At 57.1% G+C, this 18017-nt stretch overlaps 2 protein-coding genes across 13 annotated transcripts in view; one reads left to right on the forward strand and one right to left on the reverse strand.

Moving 5' to 3' along the window:
• The window catches only part of CAMK1G (calcium/calmodulin dependent protein kinase IG), a 29639-nt gene extending 28693 nt beyond the window's left edge, over window positions 1-946 (forward strand). For both annotated transcript variants that reach the window (XM_082701818.1, XM_082701817.1), the window contains exon 13: window positions 71-946. The gene's annotated coding sequence lies outside the window, so the exon portion shown is untranslated. The remainder of the gene's footprint in view (window positions 1-70) is intronic.
• Window positions 947-2087: 1141 nt separating this feature from the next.
• Window positions 2088-18017, reverse strand: part of LAMB3 (laminin subunit beta 3) — a 171173-nt gene continuing 155243 nt past the window's right edge. For all 11 annotated transcript variants that reach the window (XM_082701793.1, XM_082701789.1, XM_082701794.1 and 8 more), the window contains 15 exons: window positions 17731-17851; window positions 16787-16975; window positions 15501-15656; window positions 14963-15159; window positions 14497-14608; window positions 13312-13690; window positions 11969-12129; window positions 11626-11846; window positions 11157-11354; window positions 10673-10817; window positions 7384-7591; window positions 6830-6971; window positions 6226-6402; window positions 5349-5502; window positions 2088-2564 (listed from right to left, as the gene is read on the reverse strand). In XM_082701793.1, coding sequence (XP_082557919.1) covers window positions 2428-2564; window positions 5349-5502; window positions 6226-6402; window positions 6830-6971; window positions 7384-7591; window positions 10673-10817; window positions 11157-11354; window positions 11626-11846; window positions 11969-12129; window positions 13312-13690; window positions 14497-14608; window positions 14963-15159; window positions 15501-15656; window positions 16787-16975; window positions 17731-17851 — 2697 coding nt within the window. In that variant the 3' untranslated portion in view covers window positions 2088-2427. The remainder of the gene's footprint in view (window positions 2565-5348; window positions 5503-6225; window positions 6403-6829; window positions 6972-7383; window positions 7592-10672; window positions 10818-11156; window positions 11355-11625; window positions 11847-11968; window positions 12130-13311; window positions 13691-14496; window positions 14609-14962; window positions 15160-15500; window positions 15657-16786; window positions 16976-17730; window positions 17852-18017) is intronic.

Below are 18017 nucleotides of genomic sequence, written 5' to 3' on the forward strand. Positions count from 1 at the left end.
CGAATGAATGGGTCTGAGGACCCCTGGATGCTGCAGGCCCACAGCCACCCTGAACCCCTTTCCTCGGCAGGAGAGGTGCACGACTCTTCTCTGCCTTCCCAGCCCGGCGTCCACCCATCAACGGGAGGAAGGCGGAGCGGGCAGAGCAGGGCCTGGAGGGAGTGGGTGACGGTGAGAAGCAGCAGGCTGCTGCCGCCTGGGGCAGACCCTTCCAGAAGGCCCAGGAGCGAGCCCCCAAGGTGCGGAGGCCTCGTTGAAGCTGTGGGCAGGAGGAACCGGCAGCCACCCACCCACGGGGTCTCCCTGGCCTGCCTGCTCTGTGCCCCCACACCCTACGTGCCGTGGCTCTGTGCAGTGAACTAGGTAGCTCTCGCCCGGGTCTGTGTCGTTTGTGATGAGAAGCTTCCTGGGCTGGCCAGGCTGTGTCACCTTCTCTGAGCAAAGCCATATGGAGCCTCAACCCCCGACTCCTGCTCAGCACATGCTCCTGCCTCGAGCTGAGGCCTTGATGCCCGTGGCCAGCACGGGCTCATTAATGTAGTCACCTGCCCATCTGCATGAATGGCCGGGGGCTCCTGCTCTGCCTGTGAGCTCTCAAGTTCCAGTCCTTGACTCCATGATCAGCTCCAACTGGCCCCGCACACCTCCCGCCCTGCCCCAGGCCAAAAGCAGAACCACAGCCTTCCAGATGGAAAAGAAAGAAATCGGTGATGAGGGGCTGGAAGGAATTCTCATCCTGGCCGGATGCCTCACCCACACCCGGTTAAGTAAAAGTTGGAAGTGGACTGTTTCCATTTCAGCTGGTAATTCTCATCCTGCTTCTGCTCTTCTCTCCCAGAAAATCAGAAACCTTACTCTTGTCCCTCCCTCGTTTTTCTTGTACCCCCATTCCCCTCCAGCTTCACGTTCAGTGTTGTGCTCAATAAAATGGACATATTTTTCTCTATGAGGCTTTATTTGGTTATTCGTCAAGTCAGATGTGGCTCTGGGACTTCGGCGCCTGTGCAGAGTGGAGAGTGTGCTGGGGCCTTGGGGTCTGGAGGAACCTGGCAGTGTAGAGGTGGACACAGACTGAGTGCATAGCGTGTGCTCGCTAGTAGTTCACATGAGATACCGCTCGTGACTCATTCCCTCCTCACCACCGCTTCCGGGGTAGCTCTGTCGGAGCCCACACAGTCCAGTCCAGTCTCCTAACAATGATATTAGATGATCTAGATGATGGTGATTTGAAGCCCTGCCCTTTGGGGAGTGACACAACAACCATCTGTGCCTTGGTTTCCTCACTTGTCAAATGGAAGCAGCATCATGAGATAACGCAGACAACGTGTCTTGCACAGTGCTCAGTAAATAATCAACAGGATTAATAATGTCAAGAAAATGTAGGTGAAATGCCTAGCATGGAGTTCCTGGGGGGCTCCAATGGTTAAGCGCCTGCCTTCTGCTCAGGTCATGATCCCAGGATCCTGGGATCAAGTTCCACAATGGGCTCCCTGCTCAGCAGGGAGTCTGCTTCTCCCTCTCGCTCTGCCTCTCTACCTGCTTGTGCTTTGTTTCTCTGTCTCTCTCTCTCTCTCTCAAATAAATAAGTGAAACCTTTAAGACAATTTTTTTTTTCAATTTTGAAAACACCTAGCACATGGCCCAGGCCGTGTTAGCACACACACACCCGCGCCGTTTCCCTTATCTGCTGCACACACAAACGCACATCCATCTGCAGCTTCTCTTTGAGATCCCCAAAAGACACAGATTCTGCCTCTGGAGCTGTGAATGTGGACACAAGCCCTCCTTTCTCTGGATTTCTGTTTCCTCATCTATGAAGGAGCAACTGGGTCACTGCTCAAAGATGAAAATCATCGGGTCTCTCAAGGATGGGTTCCATTAGGTCCTGGGACAAAGGGGTCCAGTCCTTCTAAGTTTGGGTGACAAGCAAGCTGTACTGACACGGGGGGGGCAGCCTGTGCTCCCTATACCACTGGGCCTTGGGCTTGAGCAGAGGAGCGTCCCAGAACCCCAAGTGGGAGACAGGAACAAGTGACAAAGGTTTACTTATGGGACACAGACCAATTTCTCTCTTTCAACCTCCAGACTTCTTGCCAAAGGTTTTTATTGGGCTTTTCATTTGTATGTCATTTTTTTGTTCAGTTTTTGTGTCCATGGAAGCTGAAGGGCAAGGACGCCGGCCGGCCAAGTGCACCTCCACTTAGAGCTCCTTGTCCCAAGGCCACGGCCCGCCTCCACCCTCTCCGTCTCTCCAATATAGTTTCCCATCAGCTCAGGCTCAGCAGCAGCGCAGAAAGATCTTACCAGTTGCACACAGGGTGGGTTGGGCTGTGCTTCGAGGCTGTAGAAAAGTCTCCTGGAGCCAGGATGGAATCCAGCCCAAATAAAGAGGGCAGATGAGCGGGGCCGGGGCTGGAGGCTGGCATGTCACTTACAGGTGGCATAGTAGAGCACACGCCCATTGATGTGGTCGCGGATCTGCTCCACGCGCTTCTCCAGCCCCGTCAGGTCTGCCGAGCGGAGCTTGATGGCCTGGCTCCCCCGAAGCAGCTCGGACTCCATGTCTGAAGGCAGATGGAGGGCAAGGGGGGTTGTGGAAGAGCTGGTGAGACACCCAGAGCCTCCCTACCCTTCCTTCTTCACCCACTCACCCAGAGGCAGCACCTGCAGGAGAAATCACCTGCTTGGGGGCGGGAGCCGGTGGGGGCAGCTGGACACTGAGGCAGCTCTTGGCTCTCCACCCCTACCCCACTCTTATGGAAACCAGACCCAGGAAGCCCCTACCCTTCTCCTCTGCTCTACGCGCTCTCAGTTGTCCTAGACTGATGAAGCAAACCACTGGCATCAAGATTAGCAACCTAGAACTGCTGGACTCAGCTGCGTCCCACCAGGAATCCTCCAACAGGCACCACAACCACAGAGCCGGCTGGGGCACCAGAGTTCCCCTGCACTTTCCCTTCCCTAATTACCACTCCAGATAAATCTAGTGCCCCCCTGGCCCCCGCTCTGGTCCAATCTGTATGCCACCACTAGATTATGCACAGGGGATGTGGGGGACTCCAAAGTGACCAAGTGCAGCCGGGCCATCCTGTCAGCCTAGGCGAGAGGCCTCTCTGTCACACGCACGGGGACTGGCACCGGCCTCAGCCTGAACTTCCCCAGGAATAGGGAGGGAGCGTGTGGCCTCACAATGCTCCAACTTTAGACAGCTCTAGCTGCTCAAAGTCTCATGAAGCCAGAATCTGACCACTTCCGCTTCCACTTGGTTGTCTCGGGTCCGTCTTCTAGGAGTAAATGGGGAATATAGCTCTTCTGCCTCCACGTGGAAGTCTTAGAGATGTCTGAGGCCACACCTTCTCAGATGAAATCTCCCTAGTTCCTTCACCTACTCTGCACCTGATGTCACTACGAAGTCTCTCGACCTCCCAGCCCTGGTGGCGCTCCCCGCGATAGGCACAGACTTGTCAGCCCCCCCCCTGCTGAACACCACCCACCAGGTGAGATCCCACAGGCATTGGGAACAGTGGTGCTGCTGGCCAGACATTCAGCCACTGGCCATCTCTCCGGGCCTGCGGGCTGATCAAATATTGAAATTTTCGCAGCTACCGTTGTGTTCCCTGGTCCCCATCCCCAGGACCCCCAACCCCCACACATGATCTTCCCCAAAATCCTGCCATGAAAGGTAAAATCCTGTCAACAGGTAAATGCCTGTTCCATTGCTACAATCTGAACCTTTTCTGATTCATAGGTGTGTGACACACCAGTTACTAAAGATTTCGCATGCTTTGTATTTATCTGCCCTTTGGGCGGTAGCAAGACACCCCCGACTTCCATGGAGCTTAAAATCACTCGGAACCCCTGGGTTTTTTCCGGGTGACTAACAATTCATATTTGCTTCTCACTCCTCAATTTTGAAATGTTTTATCATTTGAGCGCTTATAAAAGGTTTTCAGGTACGTGAGCCACTAAGAAGCCAGGCCTCACCTGAGCTGTACTTGTGAGCCTGGGCCCAAATAAGGCCAGAGTGGAAGGTAACACTTCTCTTTCATGTTACCCTGCTCGGTTCAGTGCATCCTCTCAGGCTTCTGAGATAGCCATAGAATGACTGGTTCTCTTACCTAAAGGATTAATGACCTGTTGTCGACAGGTCTGATGAACATCCTTTATCTTCGCATGAAACACTGATGGACGAGGGCAGGGTGGGCACTGACGCAAGCCTTGGCAACCCCATCAGGCTTAGCAGCTCACCCTTCTGGGATGGCTGGCCGCAGCCTCCAGCCTACCTCGTCAACTCACCCGCCCGACCTTCCCAGGGTGTCCACCTGCCGGCCAAACAGATTCTTGTCTGTTTTCTCTGAAATTCAGAGAAATTCTGTTTGTGGCGTTTGCTGGGCACACCAGGGCAGTGACCCGTCATCACATCTTAGAGACGGAGCCCAGTTCCTGGAAATCCCTGCTCTCACATTGGAAGAACCTCAGAACCCTTTTTCTTTTCTTTTTTTTTTTTTTAAGATTTTATTTATTTGACAGACAGAGATCGCAAGTAGGCAGAGAGGCAGGCAGAGAGAGAGAGAGGAGGAAGCACGCTCCCTGCTGAACAGAGAGCCTGATGCGGGGCTCGATCCCAGGACCCTGAGATCATGACCTGAGCCGAATGCAGCGGCTTAACCCACTGAGCCACCCAGGCGCCCCCTCAGAACCCTTTTGACAACAATTTTTTATTGTCCCTGCTATATTCAAAACCTTTGGATGGTTCTCCACTCTCACCCCTCTCGTGCTGGCCCTGAGGCCAGCCCTGTGGACCCAGCCACACTGACCCCATGCTGCTTCTCTCCCAACCATTCCGACCCTCTTCACCCCTTCTCTCCTGCTGGGTGCTCCTGCCCCCCAGCCCCAGAACATGTCTTGTTGCTTCCCCTCACCCTGTCTTAAAGTCCCTGCTTTTCCTCACAGCCTCCCCCAGGCCTACGTCAAGTCTTATCTCTTCTGAATATTCCCTTCACCGAGCACTTCTCCTGACAGAAACGTCCGTCCACAGAGTACTGCTCATGCAGGCTCCCGTCACGGACCCCCTTGTGCTGCTGGGTAGTTCCAGGCATCTTGCAGGGGACCAGGAAGATGGCCCCGTCTGGACTGCAAGCTCCTGAGGGCAGCACAAATCTTACAAGCATCTCCTCAGTCCCCACAGCCCCATCATCGTGCCTCCTAGTCCCTGGGCACCTGGAGAAGCCCCACTGCTCTCGCCCCCTCAGCACGGCCAGCTCTGACAAGGCCGGGCCTCAGAAGCCCTGGGCTGGGACCTGCCTCCCGGGATGCCAGGAGGCCAAGCCCCAGCAGCGTCCCCTCACCTTTCATCCTGTCCATCATCTCCATGGTCTCCCCAAACAGCTCCTCGGCCTCCGTCTTGACGCTCAGGATCCGGCTGCCCTGCGCCCCCAGCATGGGGCTTCGACCCAACTGGTCCTTCAACTCAGCGTATTTTTGCTTTAGTCTGTCAAATCCCTGAAAAAGGGAAAACCACCTCAGGGCCATAAGCAGCAGCACCCAAAGTTCTAAAGACCTTTAACTAAAGCACGCGACAGCACTCCAATCCACATGCCAGGGGGTGGCTCGGGCCTGTGAAAACCCCGAGACCCCAGGCCGTATCTTCCTTCATCTGCACGTCCCTCCCTCCATCTGCTCCTGTCCTTGCCCACCCAGCGCCGGGCACCTAGTGGTCACTTGGCAGCGTACTCGGCAACCAGGCCGCTACTGACCCTGACCATGAATGCCGAAGTTCCTGGTACACTGGAGACCCAGAGGAGGGCCCTCTGATTGCCTCTCTGACACAATTCTGACAATGGTGGGGGCACAGGTTAGGTTAAGTCAAGACTGCCTCTGGGCTGGGAAGCCACAGCAGGGGACAGGCTCTGGATTGGATGTCAAGGGACCTGCTTTGTAGGTGAGTTTGGGGCCAGACAATGTGACCCCTCCCTCTGGAAACAGAGAGGGACTGGACTAGATCATTTGCAACACCACTGAACTGACTCCCCAGAGGTGGCCCGAGGTGGGGTCCAGATGCCAGGCCAGGTCAGAGTGAATCCTGAAGCCCTTTCTGAGGATTCTAGAATAACATGCTCCAATCGCTTCTGAGCCCAGGGTCTCAGATAGCATACAGAGTCCTCTCCTGCTCAGGACCCTCACCCCTGGCTGGTTCTGCCCAGGACAACCTCCACCCGCCCTCACCTCCTGGGCGCTCAGTGCCCGCTGCTCAGCACCCTCCGTGAGCTGCTGGGCCCTCGCTGCCTGCTCCCGCTGCTGCCTGGCCCTGCGGCTGAGCTCCTCCATCCGCGCCCGGAAGTCTCTCAGCTGCGACGTCATTCCAGCCACCAGTCCTTCGGCCGGCCCCAGGACCTGCTGAACCTTGGTGGGGAGAGAGACCTGGCTTGTGGCAGATCTCCTAAGCAGCAGCCTTGTCCTTCTCTGGCCCAGCTCATCAGGTAGCAAAAACTCTCTCCAAGCAGGATACCACTATTGTCCCCTTGCTGATCCCCTCTCTCTGTCCTCTGGCATCCAGGCAGCCCCCTCCCTCCCAGCTCAGCCAATCCCTACACACACACACACACACACACACACACACACACACCCCGCTGCAGCCCAGAGCCCACCCCTGGCCTTTTCCATCAAGCCTCACAACCAGAAAACCAAGAGCTCCAAGCCACGCCCATAGGCCCATAGTTCATAGTCTTCCCTCTTTAGGTCCCCTTCCAGGTCACTTTCTGGCATTTTCTGTATCTTTGAATCTGTCTGTTCACCCCCAAATCCAGTGGAAGGAAACCACACCCCTCACCTCCGCAACCCTCTCCTGAATAAGCCGAAGGGAACGGCTGGTGCCTTGCATGGTGTCCTGAGCTTCCTGGAGTGCCACCGTGCCCTGCCGGAGGTTCCCCACCACATCCTCCACCTGGCCCTCCACGGCGTGGGCTCGGCTCCTGCGGCAGCGGGGGGAGGGGAGCGGAGGTGAGGGAAGGAGACCAGTGAATGAAGAGATGCGTGGCTCTGCTCACCGACGAGCTCAAGAGACTCTCCCTCCCAGCCAAGACTAGAAAGGGAGCCCTAACACAGCAGCTTTTCCATCCCAGGATCTCACCAAGCAGACCTGGGCAGTGGGAGCGTTATGTCAGAGACCCCCTTTGGCGTCACCAATATGGAAGACAGGGTGGACACCGTTTCTCACTTCACCACCCCCACCATGGTAAGCACCCCGCCTGTCCTCCAGCCCTCTACACCCGTCTGACGTGTACAGATTCTTTACCCTCTGCCAGCAACCCAAGGAGTCGGGAAGCAAAACCCCAGTCTAGCCCTGGGCAGGGAGAAGCACAGGCCCGGGGCCCCGGGCCATACCTGGCCTGCTCGGCCTTCATCTGGAGCCTCTGGGCCCGAGCAATGTCCTGCTTGGTCTGAGACAGCACCAGGTCCACGTTGGGTAGCCTGGCGGCAATGGCCTGGATCTCATTCATCTTGCGCAGGACCGTGGCCGAGTCTGTGGGCAGCCACAGAGCCAACACGGCCTCGCTGACCTCCTGGATGGTGGCCGCATCGGTGTCTGAGTCTGAAAGACAGCCATCCATCAGATCCCAGAGCCTCGCCACCTCCCCAAAGATCAGGGGCTTCTCCAAGCTGAGCAGATCCATGGGAAGCACCCACGTGCCTCTCTGCCCTCGGCCACCCGAGGAGCCGCCGCACTCTTGCAGGGACACTCAGGGGCCCGTTCTCAGAACTTCCGGGAACGCTGTGGAGGTGGCGGGGGGTGTGGGGGGGAGTCTGTGGGCACAGCTGTGGCAGCTAAGTGTCTGATGCCACAGGAAACTGCTGGCTGGAGAGAAGGAGGAGCTGCCAGGCAGCTGGGACTGAACAATGCCTACAGCGCGAACAGCAGCAGCCCTACGCTGGGGAGAGCGGCCAGAGCCGAACTGCTTCCTTGGCAAGCAGACTCCTTCCACACACCCCTCCCCAGGCCAGTGTGCTCCTTTGTGCAAAGGCAGAGAAAGAACATCGGGTCTTTGCTCCAGTGTCACCTCTCAGAGAGGCCAAGCCTGGCCATGCGATCTAGAATCACAACCTTCCCCATGCTGATACCCCTTACTCTCCTCTGTCTTCTCCCTAGCAATTGTTGCCTCCCACACGCCGAACCCTTGCTCACCTATCTGTCTCCCGTTACCCGGCTAGAAGCCCTGTGATGGCAGGGACTGGGCGTCCTGCATATCCTCGGCCCCGGCCGCAGTGCCTGACCCTCAGAGGCACTTGGTGTTTGTAGAGCTAATGAATGATTCAAAGACCTCCATACCCAGGCTTCCCCTCTACTCTTCAAGCAAACTGGCTTCAAGTCAAATGGCTCCTCTGAGCTCACTTTGCAGACCTGTGAAATGGGTCATGGTCCTCAACCCCAAAGGACAAAATCAAACAACCAGTCAGCAAGGATTTTATAAGCCAGCTCCAGCTCAGAGAGCAAGGTCAGAAGTACAGATGTGGCATCTCCTCCCTATCTCTCCCGTTCACTTTTATAGATCAAGGGACTGATGTGGTAGGGGAAGGGGGCACCTGACCACCTGGGTGGTTTGTCCTGGGATTTGAGGCCAGCACGTGGGGAACTGAGACTGAAAATCAAAACAGACTCAATCCCTGTCCTCACAGAGCTCAAAACAGACAGGCACATCACCAAGGATGGCCAGCCTGAGTGCCAACGGCGAGCACAGGGGCTCAGAGGACTACTGGAGGGGTGCCCTAACCCAGTCTGATGGGAGGGGGGGGGGGTCCTGGAGAATGGGTCATCTAGAGGATTCTTAGAAGGGGGAATCGGACTTAGGTCTGGAGAAGTGAGGCAGGGAAGCAATCCAGAGAGAGGGAAAACTTTTTAAGCAAAAATTGTGTGTGTGTGTGTGTGTGTGTGTGTGTGTGTTTATCCATCTAATAGTACAATCATCTAGAGTGTGGGCAGCAGAGTGAGAAGACTCCTATCTGTATTCCCTCCAACCTGGATGCCCTTTGGCAGGTTCCTTAACCTCCCTGTGCCCGAAACCCTCCTCTGCAAAGTGGTAGGCAACCAGGATTACGTCATGTAATACCCATGAAGCACTTAGAACGGGGCTGGGCACTTAGGGAGAACTCAATAAGCGTGAGCGATGATTTTGTGAATTCCATTTGAGTTCAATGGAAACTCAAAGAAAGGAAAGACTTTTCTTTTCCTTTCGTGGGAAAGACCACATGTCCTCCTTCCCCCACAGGCCTCCCACATATACCCCCACAATGACCCTGTACACGGCAGCATCCGGTTAGTACCTGTGCCCCTGCACAGTTCTCTGCACACCAAATCCCACTGCCGTGGAGACTGCTAGAACTGTCCTGGGCCCTTCACAAGCATCACGCTTCCCTCAGACCCTGCTCCTTCTCCCTGCCCCTGGCCCCGTCAAAGGACCTGATCTGAGACACACGTACAGTTTATAGGACAAGAGGGACTCCCCGCTGATCCACATGAGCCCAGAGACTTCCTAACCTGCCTCCCACCGCCTGGTCAACGACGATGTCATTCAGCATCACTAGGCTCTGCATCGGGGAGGATTTCCTTATCTGCGAGTCCAAGCCCCAGACTTGGGCCTGCCCCTTCGTCCTTGTTTCCGGAGCAACACCTCCCTGCATCCACTCTCCCCCATTCTGGGGCTCCCCGGGAGGCTGACTCCAGCCTGGCCTCAGACAAGCCACGGCTGCAGACCCTCTCCACCCCTCTCCAACCTGCCCCCGACACCCAGGCAGGAGCTGGGGCTGGCTGGGAGCAAAGGCACCGCAATAGGAGCAGAGAAGAGCCTTGTCGTCACACCAAGGCTTCGGCTCCTAGGAACTGGGCTCCCGGCCAAGTAAATTCCCGGGCAGGGACCAGAAATCTAATAATATGGAATACTACCATCCCAGTTTGCAGAAGCAAAAGATGAGGCCAAGAGGAAAGCAACCCGCCCTGAGTCCTGTCCAGGGAGCTTTCCGCTCCTGGGCCAGCAAAAGAGGGGATCTGCTTCATTCACCCCTTCAACAAGATGGGGTGCTTTTCTGTGTCTGGCTTATGCTGGGTGCCAGGGACACAGTGAACAAGGCAGACAGCCATCCCTTTCCCCCTGGACTTTAGAATCTAGTGGAGAGACTAACGATACACTCGTACACAAACGGATTCAACAACCACAGGCTTGGAGCAGTGTGAGGAAGGTTAGACCATGAGGGTCGGGCGCTGGGGGGGCGCGGGGGGGGTGGAGGAGGACCAGATGGGGTGGTCGGGAAAGGCGGCTCTGGGGAGATGGCCTTCCAATGGAGCCATGAGGGTAAGAATCAGCATCCTTGGAACGAGGATTCCAGGCCGAGAAAGCACGTGTCCTGTCTCTGAGGCTGGTAAGAGTCAGCTTGGTCAAGAATGGGCAGGAAGACACAAGTCCACACCCAGGAGGGGCACAGAGGCCACAGTAACTCCAAGAATGAGGGAAAGGCAGGGAGGAGTTCGGGATGAGGAACGAGAACACCTGAAGGGTTCTGGCAGTTAACCGTGGCCTGGAGGCGACGGGAGGAGGCAGCGAGCTCGATGGAGGGACCAGAGGGTCCAGCGCCAGGCAGGAGTCCAGACATCAGACCAAAGGAGGGTAAGGGCCAGGCTCACCTGACAGGAAGTCCCGGACCTGCTGGATGAGGAGCCGCAGGCGCCTGACGTCCTCCTCCATCTGGGAGCGGCTGGCGCTCACCTGGGTCTCCAGGTGCTGAGCGTCTGACTGCACCTTCGAGGCGGCTATCTCAGCTGCCTTGATCTGCCAGCACACGCCATAGGTCAGCCGTGGTCAAGGCCCCGAGAGTGCCTCCCAGCAGCCCTCAGGGATTCTGTGGATACCCGCTACCCGCAATCTACCTGGGAAACACGGGGCGCTAACCTGGTTTGGCTCTGGAAGCAATGATGGGGAGTCAGGTTAAAAAGCCCAAATCACTGGCCCCCCTCCTCGACCTCTCACTTGCTGTGGGGCCTCAGACAAGTTACTTAACCTCTCTGGACTTCTGTCTCCTGACCTGTGAAATTAAAACTGACTTGCCCTGGGGGCTCTATCGCCTTAGCCTTGACCGACGTGTGCCTGCCCTGCCATGGCTTCACCCACCATGTGCCGGGTCTGCTGGAGCTGGGCGTTGAAACCCTGCAGTTGCTGGGCCACCTGCCCCGCCATCCGGAAGGCTCCACCCGCTCTGGGGAGGGCACCTCTGCAGTGAGGGCCACATGCTGTGCCATTGTCTTGAGGACACAGCTCTCCAGGGCACGCTCCTGGGGTACAGGCCGCCTGCCTGGAGCCCCCGCAGAGCTGTGGAGAGAAGGGAGCATCAAAGAGGGTACCCAAGGCTCTTCAACCACCACTTCCAGCCCACACCCCGGGAACAAACAGCCAGACATCTCCATGGCAACCAGGCACCAAAAAACGTGTTTCCTTAGCAACCACTGAGCACACCGTGAGGGGCCAAAGATCAGGATGGGTGGGGGCGTGGGGCAATTCACACTGCCCCAGGAGGAGGCACAGCACCAGCTGGCTTGTGACAAGCTGGAGCAGGGATGTGGGGTTCCATGCTTTGAGTCACCTTGTTGATGGTGGGTGTCAGATCAGGCAAGGAAGCCATCTCCAGCCTCAGGGCCACAAGTTGGGAACCGCTGACTCCAGCTCCTCCTCCCAGCTGACCCTCCAGCCTCTCTGCCTCTCTCCAGCTGTCCCTGAGCTGTACGAGCAGCTGGAAGCTGTCGGAGACCTGCTGGTCAGCCTGGGAAGACCGCTGGTAGGCTGCACTCAGCACCCGGAAGGCCCCTGGGGGAGGACAAGAAGGGAACTGAGCCGCCCAGGCCCCCCCAGGCCTGGAGATGGAGAAGCAGCAGGTGCAGGGCTGAGGCGGGGCTCAGCCTCCCGGGCACCCGAGCAGTCCTCCTCACCCAAAGGATTGGCGCCGCTTATCCTCTCAAACTGGTCCTTCTTGCTCTGATACGTAATGAGGAGACGATTGAAGCTTCTGTCCAGATTCTTCACGTCTTCTGAGAGGGACAAGGCCTCCTCTTCTCCAGGCAGATCAGGCTGCAGGCCCTGGAGAGTCTGCCTGTGATAGGAGAAGAGATTTCACGAAAATTTGGGAGAGGGCCTGCTTCCTCAGAACCTGCCAGCCCCTGGAGAAAGCTCTCTGAGCCAGGAAAGAGAGAAGTCTTCAGCAAAGGCCACAGAACGTAGACTCCACAGGCTGAGGAGGATTCTGCAGGACAAAGGCCAAGAGAGCCGACCCCGGTTCCCTCCATCCCTCAGCAGGCAGATCACAAAGACCTCTCCTTCCCCGACTTGCGTGACTCTACCATCCTGAGCCTGCCGCACCTTCCCAGAGCTGGCTTCCATGAGCCCCTCCTCCTTGAGTCGCTGCTGGCTGACATCGGCTTCCCCCGCACCACCACCTGCTTGCCAGGCTCCTAGGTCTCTCCTCTGTAGCCCACACCTCCCCATGAGCACCCACAGCTGTTGGGGGGGGGTGGTCTCCACCCAAATGGGGTCAGAATCCACCAGCCCTGGCCCACAGCCATTCAGCTCTCTCCCCATCCCCTTTGCTGGTCTACCAACCGCCAACTCCCTCCCACAAGCTTTGCCTTCCTTACCCACAGGCTTTGCTCTGGTACAGAATGTCCCTCCATGGACACCCTTCCATGCCTGCTTTTTCAGCCTACCAAACACCAACTCAGTTCTAAGACGCAGGTCAATCCCACACCTGGATGGTTCTGGGCACTGAAAAATCAGCTAATGCGTGGGGAATGCAAACTAATTATAGAAACTTCCAGAACCAAACCTAAGAAGGCGCCTCTGCTGGTAGGAAGGAGGCGTGGGTGGGACCGCTCCCATTCCAAAGGCAAATACAAGTTATTTTTAGAGCCCCTGCCTCTCAGATGCCCTGCACCCGCGTGACTAATCCCAAGCTGACTCTCTCCCACGGGCAGCACCGGGCACTTGAAAGAACACTGGGGCTCCTGCTCGCACTCAGAGTCCCAGCTCTGCCCCTTAGTGGCCACGTGACTGTCCCACACCTATCTGTGCCTGTTTCCCCACCTGTAAAACAAAGTAATGGCACCCAACACACCAACCTCACAGGACTGCTGTGATCGTTCAAAGAGAGCGTGCATGTGAGAATGTTCTGTAAACCGGAAAGGGCTGTGCCAGCGGAATGAAGGACCAGCGTGCGCCACTTAGGTGAACCCGCATGATGGAATTCTTCTGGGTGCTGGGCAGGGAAGGGGAAGTTTACCTGATAGAGAAAATGGTGTTGGCCACCTGGGACACCTCCTGCTCGGTGACCGAGGGACGGGAGAGGATGGCTTGGATCTGCTCCATCTGGCTCTTCGCATCCGCGATCCAGGAGGTGAGGCCAAGATCCTCCAGGCCCTGCCCTGGCCACAGGCCGGCGGTGGCATTGCGGACGCCACTGAGGCGCAGGGCCTGGCTCCGGAGGTCGGCATCGTAGATCTGGAAGCAAGGGTGGCAGGCCACGCACACCGGGTAGCGGTCACAGTAGCCTCGCTGGCACTGATCACAGCGGGGTCCGGTCAAGCCAGGACGGCAGAGGCAGCGGCCTGAGACCTTATCACAGCCTGGGCCCTCGGTTCCCCGGAAGTCACAGTCACAGGCTAAAACGGGAAAAGATGGTGGTCAGGGTGGGGGCTCAGGAACCAAAGGCATGTGGTGGGGAGAGCCTGAAGCAAGGTCCAACCTCAGGGCCCATTGACAGGACTTGGAACAGCAGACAGTCAAGGCCAGAGCAAAATCACGGCAAGGGCAGCAACAAAAGCATGTCCTCACTTAGCACCTACTGTGTGCCAGGCACCGCCCTCAGCTAGACACCCACCAGCTCGCACAGCCCCTCTGTGACAGAGTCAACCCCGCCCCTTCCCCCACATGTGTAGACGGCGACAGGCACAGGGATATTAAGTGCTATGGGCCCTTAGGAACCTGAGGCCATGGGGACAGCTGCTGGCCCAGCCACTTGGCAAGACAGAGGCCACGCTAAGACCAGACCCGGGTCTGCACGCTCCAGGTCCCACGCTCCTGTGGCTGCTTGTCAAAAAGGCTCTGGGGAAACCACACCTCTCCCCTCAGGACTCACTTTCTCCATCTAGGAGGAAACTCTTCCCCTCCCTGCTGCTGCCCCAGAGATGGCTTCTGGGAAGTGCTGTCTCAGGGAAACAGGGAGGGAAGCCATCCCCCACCCTCCAGTCAGGAGGACAGGGTCCGGCCTGACGACAGGGGGCCCTGAGGCTGGCTGGAGCAGTGGCGGGGAACACACGCTTTCAGGGGGCTGCCAGGGCCCACCCCACACGCTCCACTACAGGATGTCCTCCCATACCACAGACCCTGCCGCACACCCTCTACGCACTGCCCACCTACGCGCTCGCCCCCAGAGCCCCCGCGTCCCCCCACTCAGTAAGGCACCCACCACGGCACGTTGTGCCAGCATCTCCGTACGTCCGGTCGGGACACTGGCGTATGGCTGCGGCGCTGCACGTCAGGCCACCAAACCCTTCTCGACAGGGGCACTGGCCTGTGAACTGTAGGGGGAGCACCGTGAGGGAGCGTCCCGCCAGGCCCGGCCGTGTCCTGGTATCGGGGCCTGGGTCCCAGATCCCTGCTCGGCACACAGGGTCCAGGACGCGCTGACCGCCCGCAGAGAGGGGGTGCCCCCGAAACAAGGGCACCTATTGAGGGATGGGCTGGGATGCCAAAGCCCCGAATGGCTCGAGGAAGGCTCAGATCCACACCAGGAGGGAAATCCGGTGGCCTCCCCAAGGAGAATGGGGCAGAAGCAGCCCAGTCTGACTCTCGGCAGCATGCAGGGGAGACAGAGGCAGGGGGGCAGGCCCCCTTTCCCGTGGAGGGACCCAGGGGACCACTCCCTCCTGTACCTGGTTGCACTGGGGGCTGAGGGAGTTGTGAGGGTCACAGGCACACGGCTCACAGCCCCGACCGCTGGCCAGCTTCCAGTGGTAGGGAGCACATTGGTCACATTTGGGGCCCACCACGTGGGGCAGACACAGGCACTGCCCACTCTCCTCATCGCATGGCATGTCCCGACGAGACCCCAGGACGCTGCAGTCACAGCCTGCAGGACAGAGGGTTACTCCGCTCACAAGCCCACCAAAGCACACCCCTAGGGGACACACATCAGGGAGAGGACCCGGCCTGGGGAAAGAACCAGGCAGGGTTGTTCTTTCCAGATAACCTGACTGACTCAGGAGGCCTGACTGGCACCTGACCACCAGCCCGCCCTCCCTCCCTCCAGCTGACTCAGGACCACCTTCCAAACCAGTCCTGCGCTGCCACCTGCTGGACGCCCAGGACACGGCACCCAGCCCGCAGCATACAGCCTTGTGAGCTAAGTCCGGTGGCTGGGGGCCCATCTCACCCTCCCCTTGCTATCCCAAGCTGGGTCCCCCTACTCACGGTGACAGCCCTGCGGGTTGGCATAGGTGAGTCCTGTAAATCCTGGCTTGCACAGGTCACAACGCTCCCCCTGCACATGCTCCTTGCACACGCACTGCCCAGTCCCTGGGTCACAGGGAGCTCCCGGCACCGCCCCATCGGGGTCACACTCACAAGCTGAGAGACAAAAGCAGCCACCACAGTGAACATAAAGAGGAAAAGCAGAACGTGAAGAGCAGACTGTAGAAGCCAAACTGCCTGGTTCAGATCTTTATTGCACCACTTACAAGCTGACAACCTTGGTCAGGTTACTTAACGCCTCTGGGCCTCAGTTACCACATCTCTAAAATGGGCACAATGATACAACTCTCAGAGACTCCCTCTGAGGAATAAATGAGTAAATGAAAAGCAGGTAGAACAGTGTTTGGCGCATGTTAAATACTATCGACGTTCTTTCCCAAACGACTGCTGTGTGCCAAGCACTGAGCTGGGCACGCTTGCCTGTTGCTCTGTGTCACCCTCATGACAGCCCGGAAAGGTAGGGACACACTCCAAGTCACACAGCAAGTAACTGCGGGAAACAGAAGTTGGCTTGCCTTTCTCACTCTTTCCATACCCCAGCGACGGCAACGGAAGCAAGCCAGCGCTCTTCCTCCCCACACCCAGACCTCTTGCAGGCCTTGCAAAATGCAGATTCTTCTTCTATCAGAAAAAGTCCTTTGTGATTAACCTCTCCTGATTCAGATCAGTTCAGTCCACTCTGCTGTGTGTGAACACACCGGCCTTGTGGACATGCTAAGTCACTCCTGGCTGTTCCACGTTCCTTCGGGAAACATTTCTTCAGCATCAGCTATGTGATTGTCATGGTGCTAGAGCCTGAGGATAGGGGATGTAATCCCTGCCCCAGAGGAGTTCTCAATATTGGGGGGAGGTGGGGAGAAAAATACAGAGCAAACCACACTATCATATGGTAAAAACAGTCACATAAATGTGGACGAAGGGCTTTGTCTGCCTCTGTCGTATGTTTCCATTGCCAAACAGTGTGTGTGTTTCCTGAAAGCAGGAACTATCTCTTCTATTTACTTTTGTCTCTCCTATGTCCAAAATAAGAGCTACCTAATTATCAACTGACTGACTGATTGACGACCCAGAGAAGCTAAGTGACTTGCTTAGAAGTGCACAGCTAAGTCAAAACAACTGCCCCCAAGTCCTGACAAACAAGCAAGGCTTCTTGCTTCTCGAGGGCTCATGTATTCCCAGGGAGAGTGTGGATGGACAATACCTGGGTCCCCAGAGCCCCTACTCACGGATACAGGTCTCCTGAATGGGAGCGCCAGGACGCCGGTTGCGGAAATAGTGCAGCTGACAACGCTCGCAGTTCTTGCCCTCAGTGTGGTCCCGGCAGTTGTCACACACACCTCCATGTGTCCCCTGGCTCGCGGCAAACACAGCTGGGTCAAAGTGACAGGTCTCTGAGTGCCCGTTGCAGTCACACCCTGAAAAAGGAGATTTCCGGGGCTGACCCACAGAGCAGCCCTGCTTCCGTCCACAAAGCACGTTCCACACTAACACACTGGCATCTAACTCTTGCAACTCTGCAAGATGTTCAGGTCTAGAAAATGCGGAAACTGAGGCCTAGGGAGGCTTGTGTAACTCATTTAAGATTATATGCCCAGTAAGAAAGCAGACTAGAGTAAAAACCCAGGCCTCCTAACTCCCAGTGTGGGGACTAACCCAAGAATAACACCCATGTGGAGCCAAAAAGGGAGCCCTTTGAATGATCCATCCCAACCCCCAACCACCACTGCCACCACGGATCTCCTGCTGGGTCACAGCCTCTCTCTGAGCCAGGGACCCTTATTTCTCCCAATTGTGCAGAGAAAGGCCCTGACTCCAGGAGGCCCTCTGAAGTAAGGAACCAGATACGTCCTACACAGGACAAGGCAAGTGGAAGGGACGGAAGAGGAAGGATCTGGGGATACCATGAAGGCCGTGTGGCATCAGGAGCACGGACCAGCCTTGGTCCCTCTGGGCCTGGCTGAGAAGAAGGTTTGGGGAGGCAGAGAGTAGCTGCAACCCAAACTCTCCATCCCCACAGAATAAGGAGAGCTTCCCTTACAAGTGTGTGATCAAGGTTAGATTTAAATAGTAAAGAATAGTTTCTCCCGGTGTCCAGGTGAGATCACTGAGGCCCAAAGGGGCCAGCACCCCTCCAACCACTACAGGGGCAGGGGTGAGTCCGGGACCCTACGCTGGCATTCATGGGGGTCCTGGTCATCTGCGGGTCTCCAGGGCTGATCGTTGTAGAAGGGTGCACAGCGTTCACAGTTGGGGCCGGCAGTGTTGTGCTGGCAGACACAGACATCATGGACCTGGGAAAGGGGCCACCAGTTAGCAAGAATCATTCTCAAAGGAATGTCCCAGCAAGCTCCCCGCCCCCTCCACCCCCCACCACTCAGGGTCCAGACTCCCCACCTCCTCCAGTCTTCACTCAGCTCCAAGGACACTCCCAGCTGCCTTCCTGTGTGCTGTTGTGTA

The sequence above is a fragment of the Mustela nivalis genome, assembly GCF_964662115.1.
Source record: "Mustela nivalis genome assembly, chromosome: 16".
Taxonomy (NCBI): domain Eukaryota; kingdom Metazoa; phylum Chordata; class Mammalia; order Carnivora; family Mustelidae; genus Mustela; species Mustela nivalis.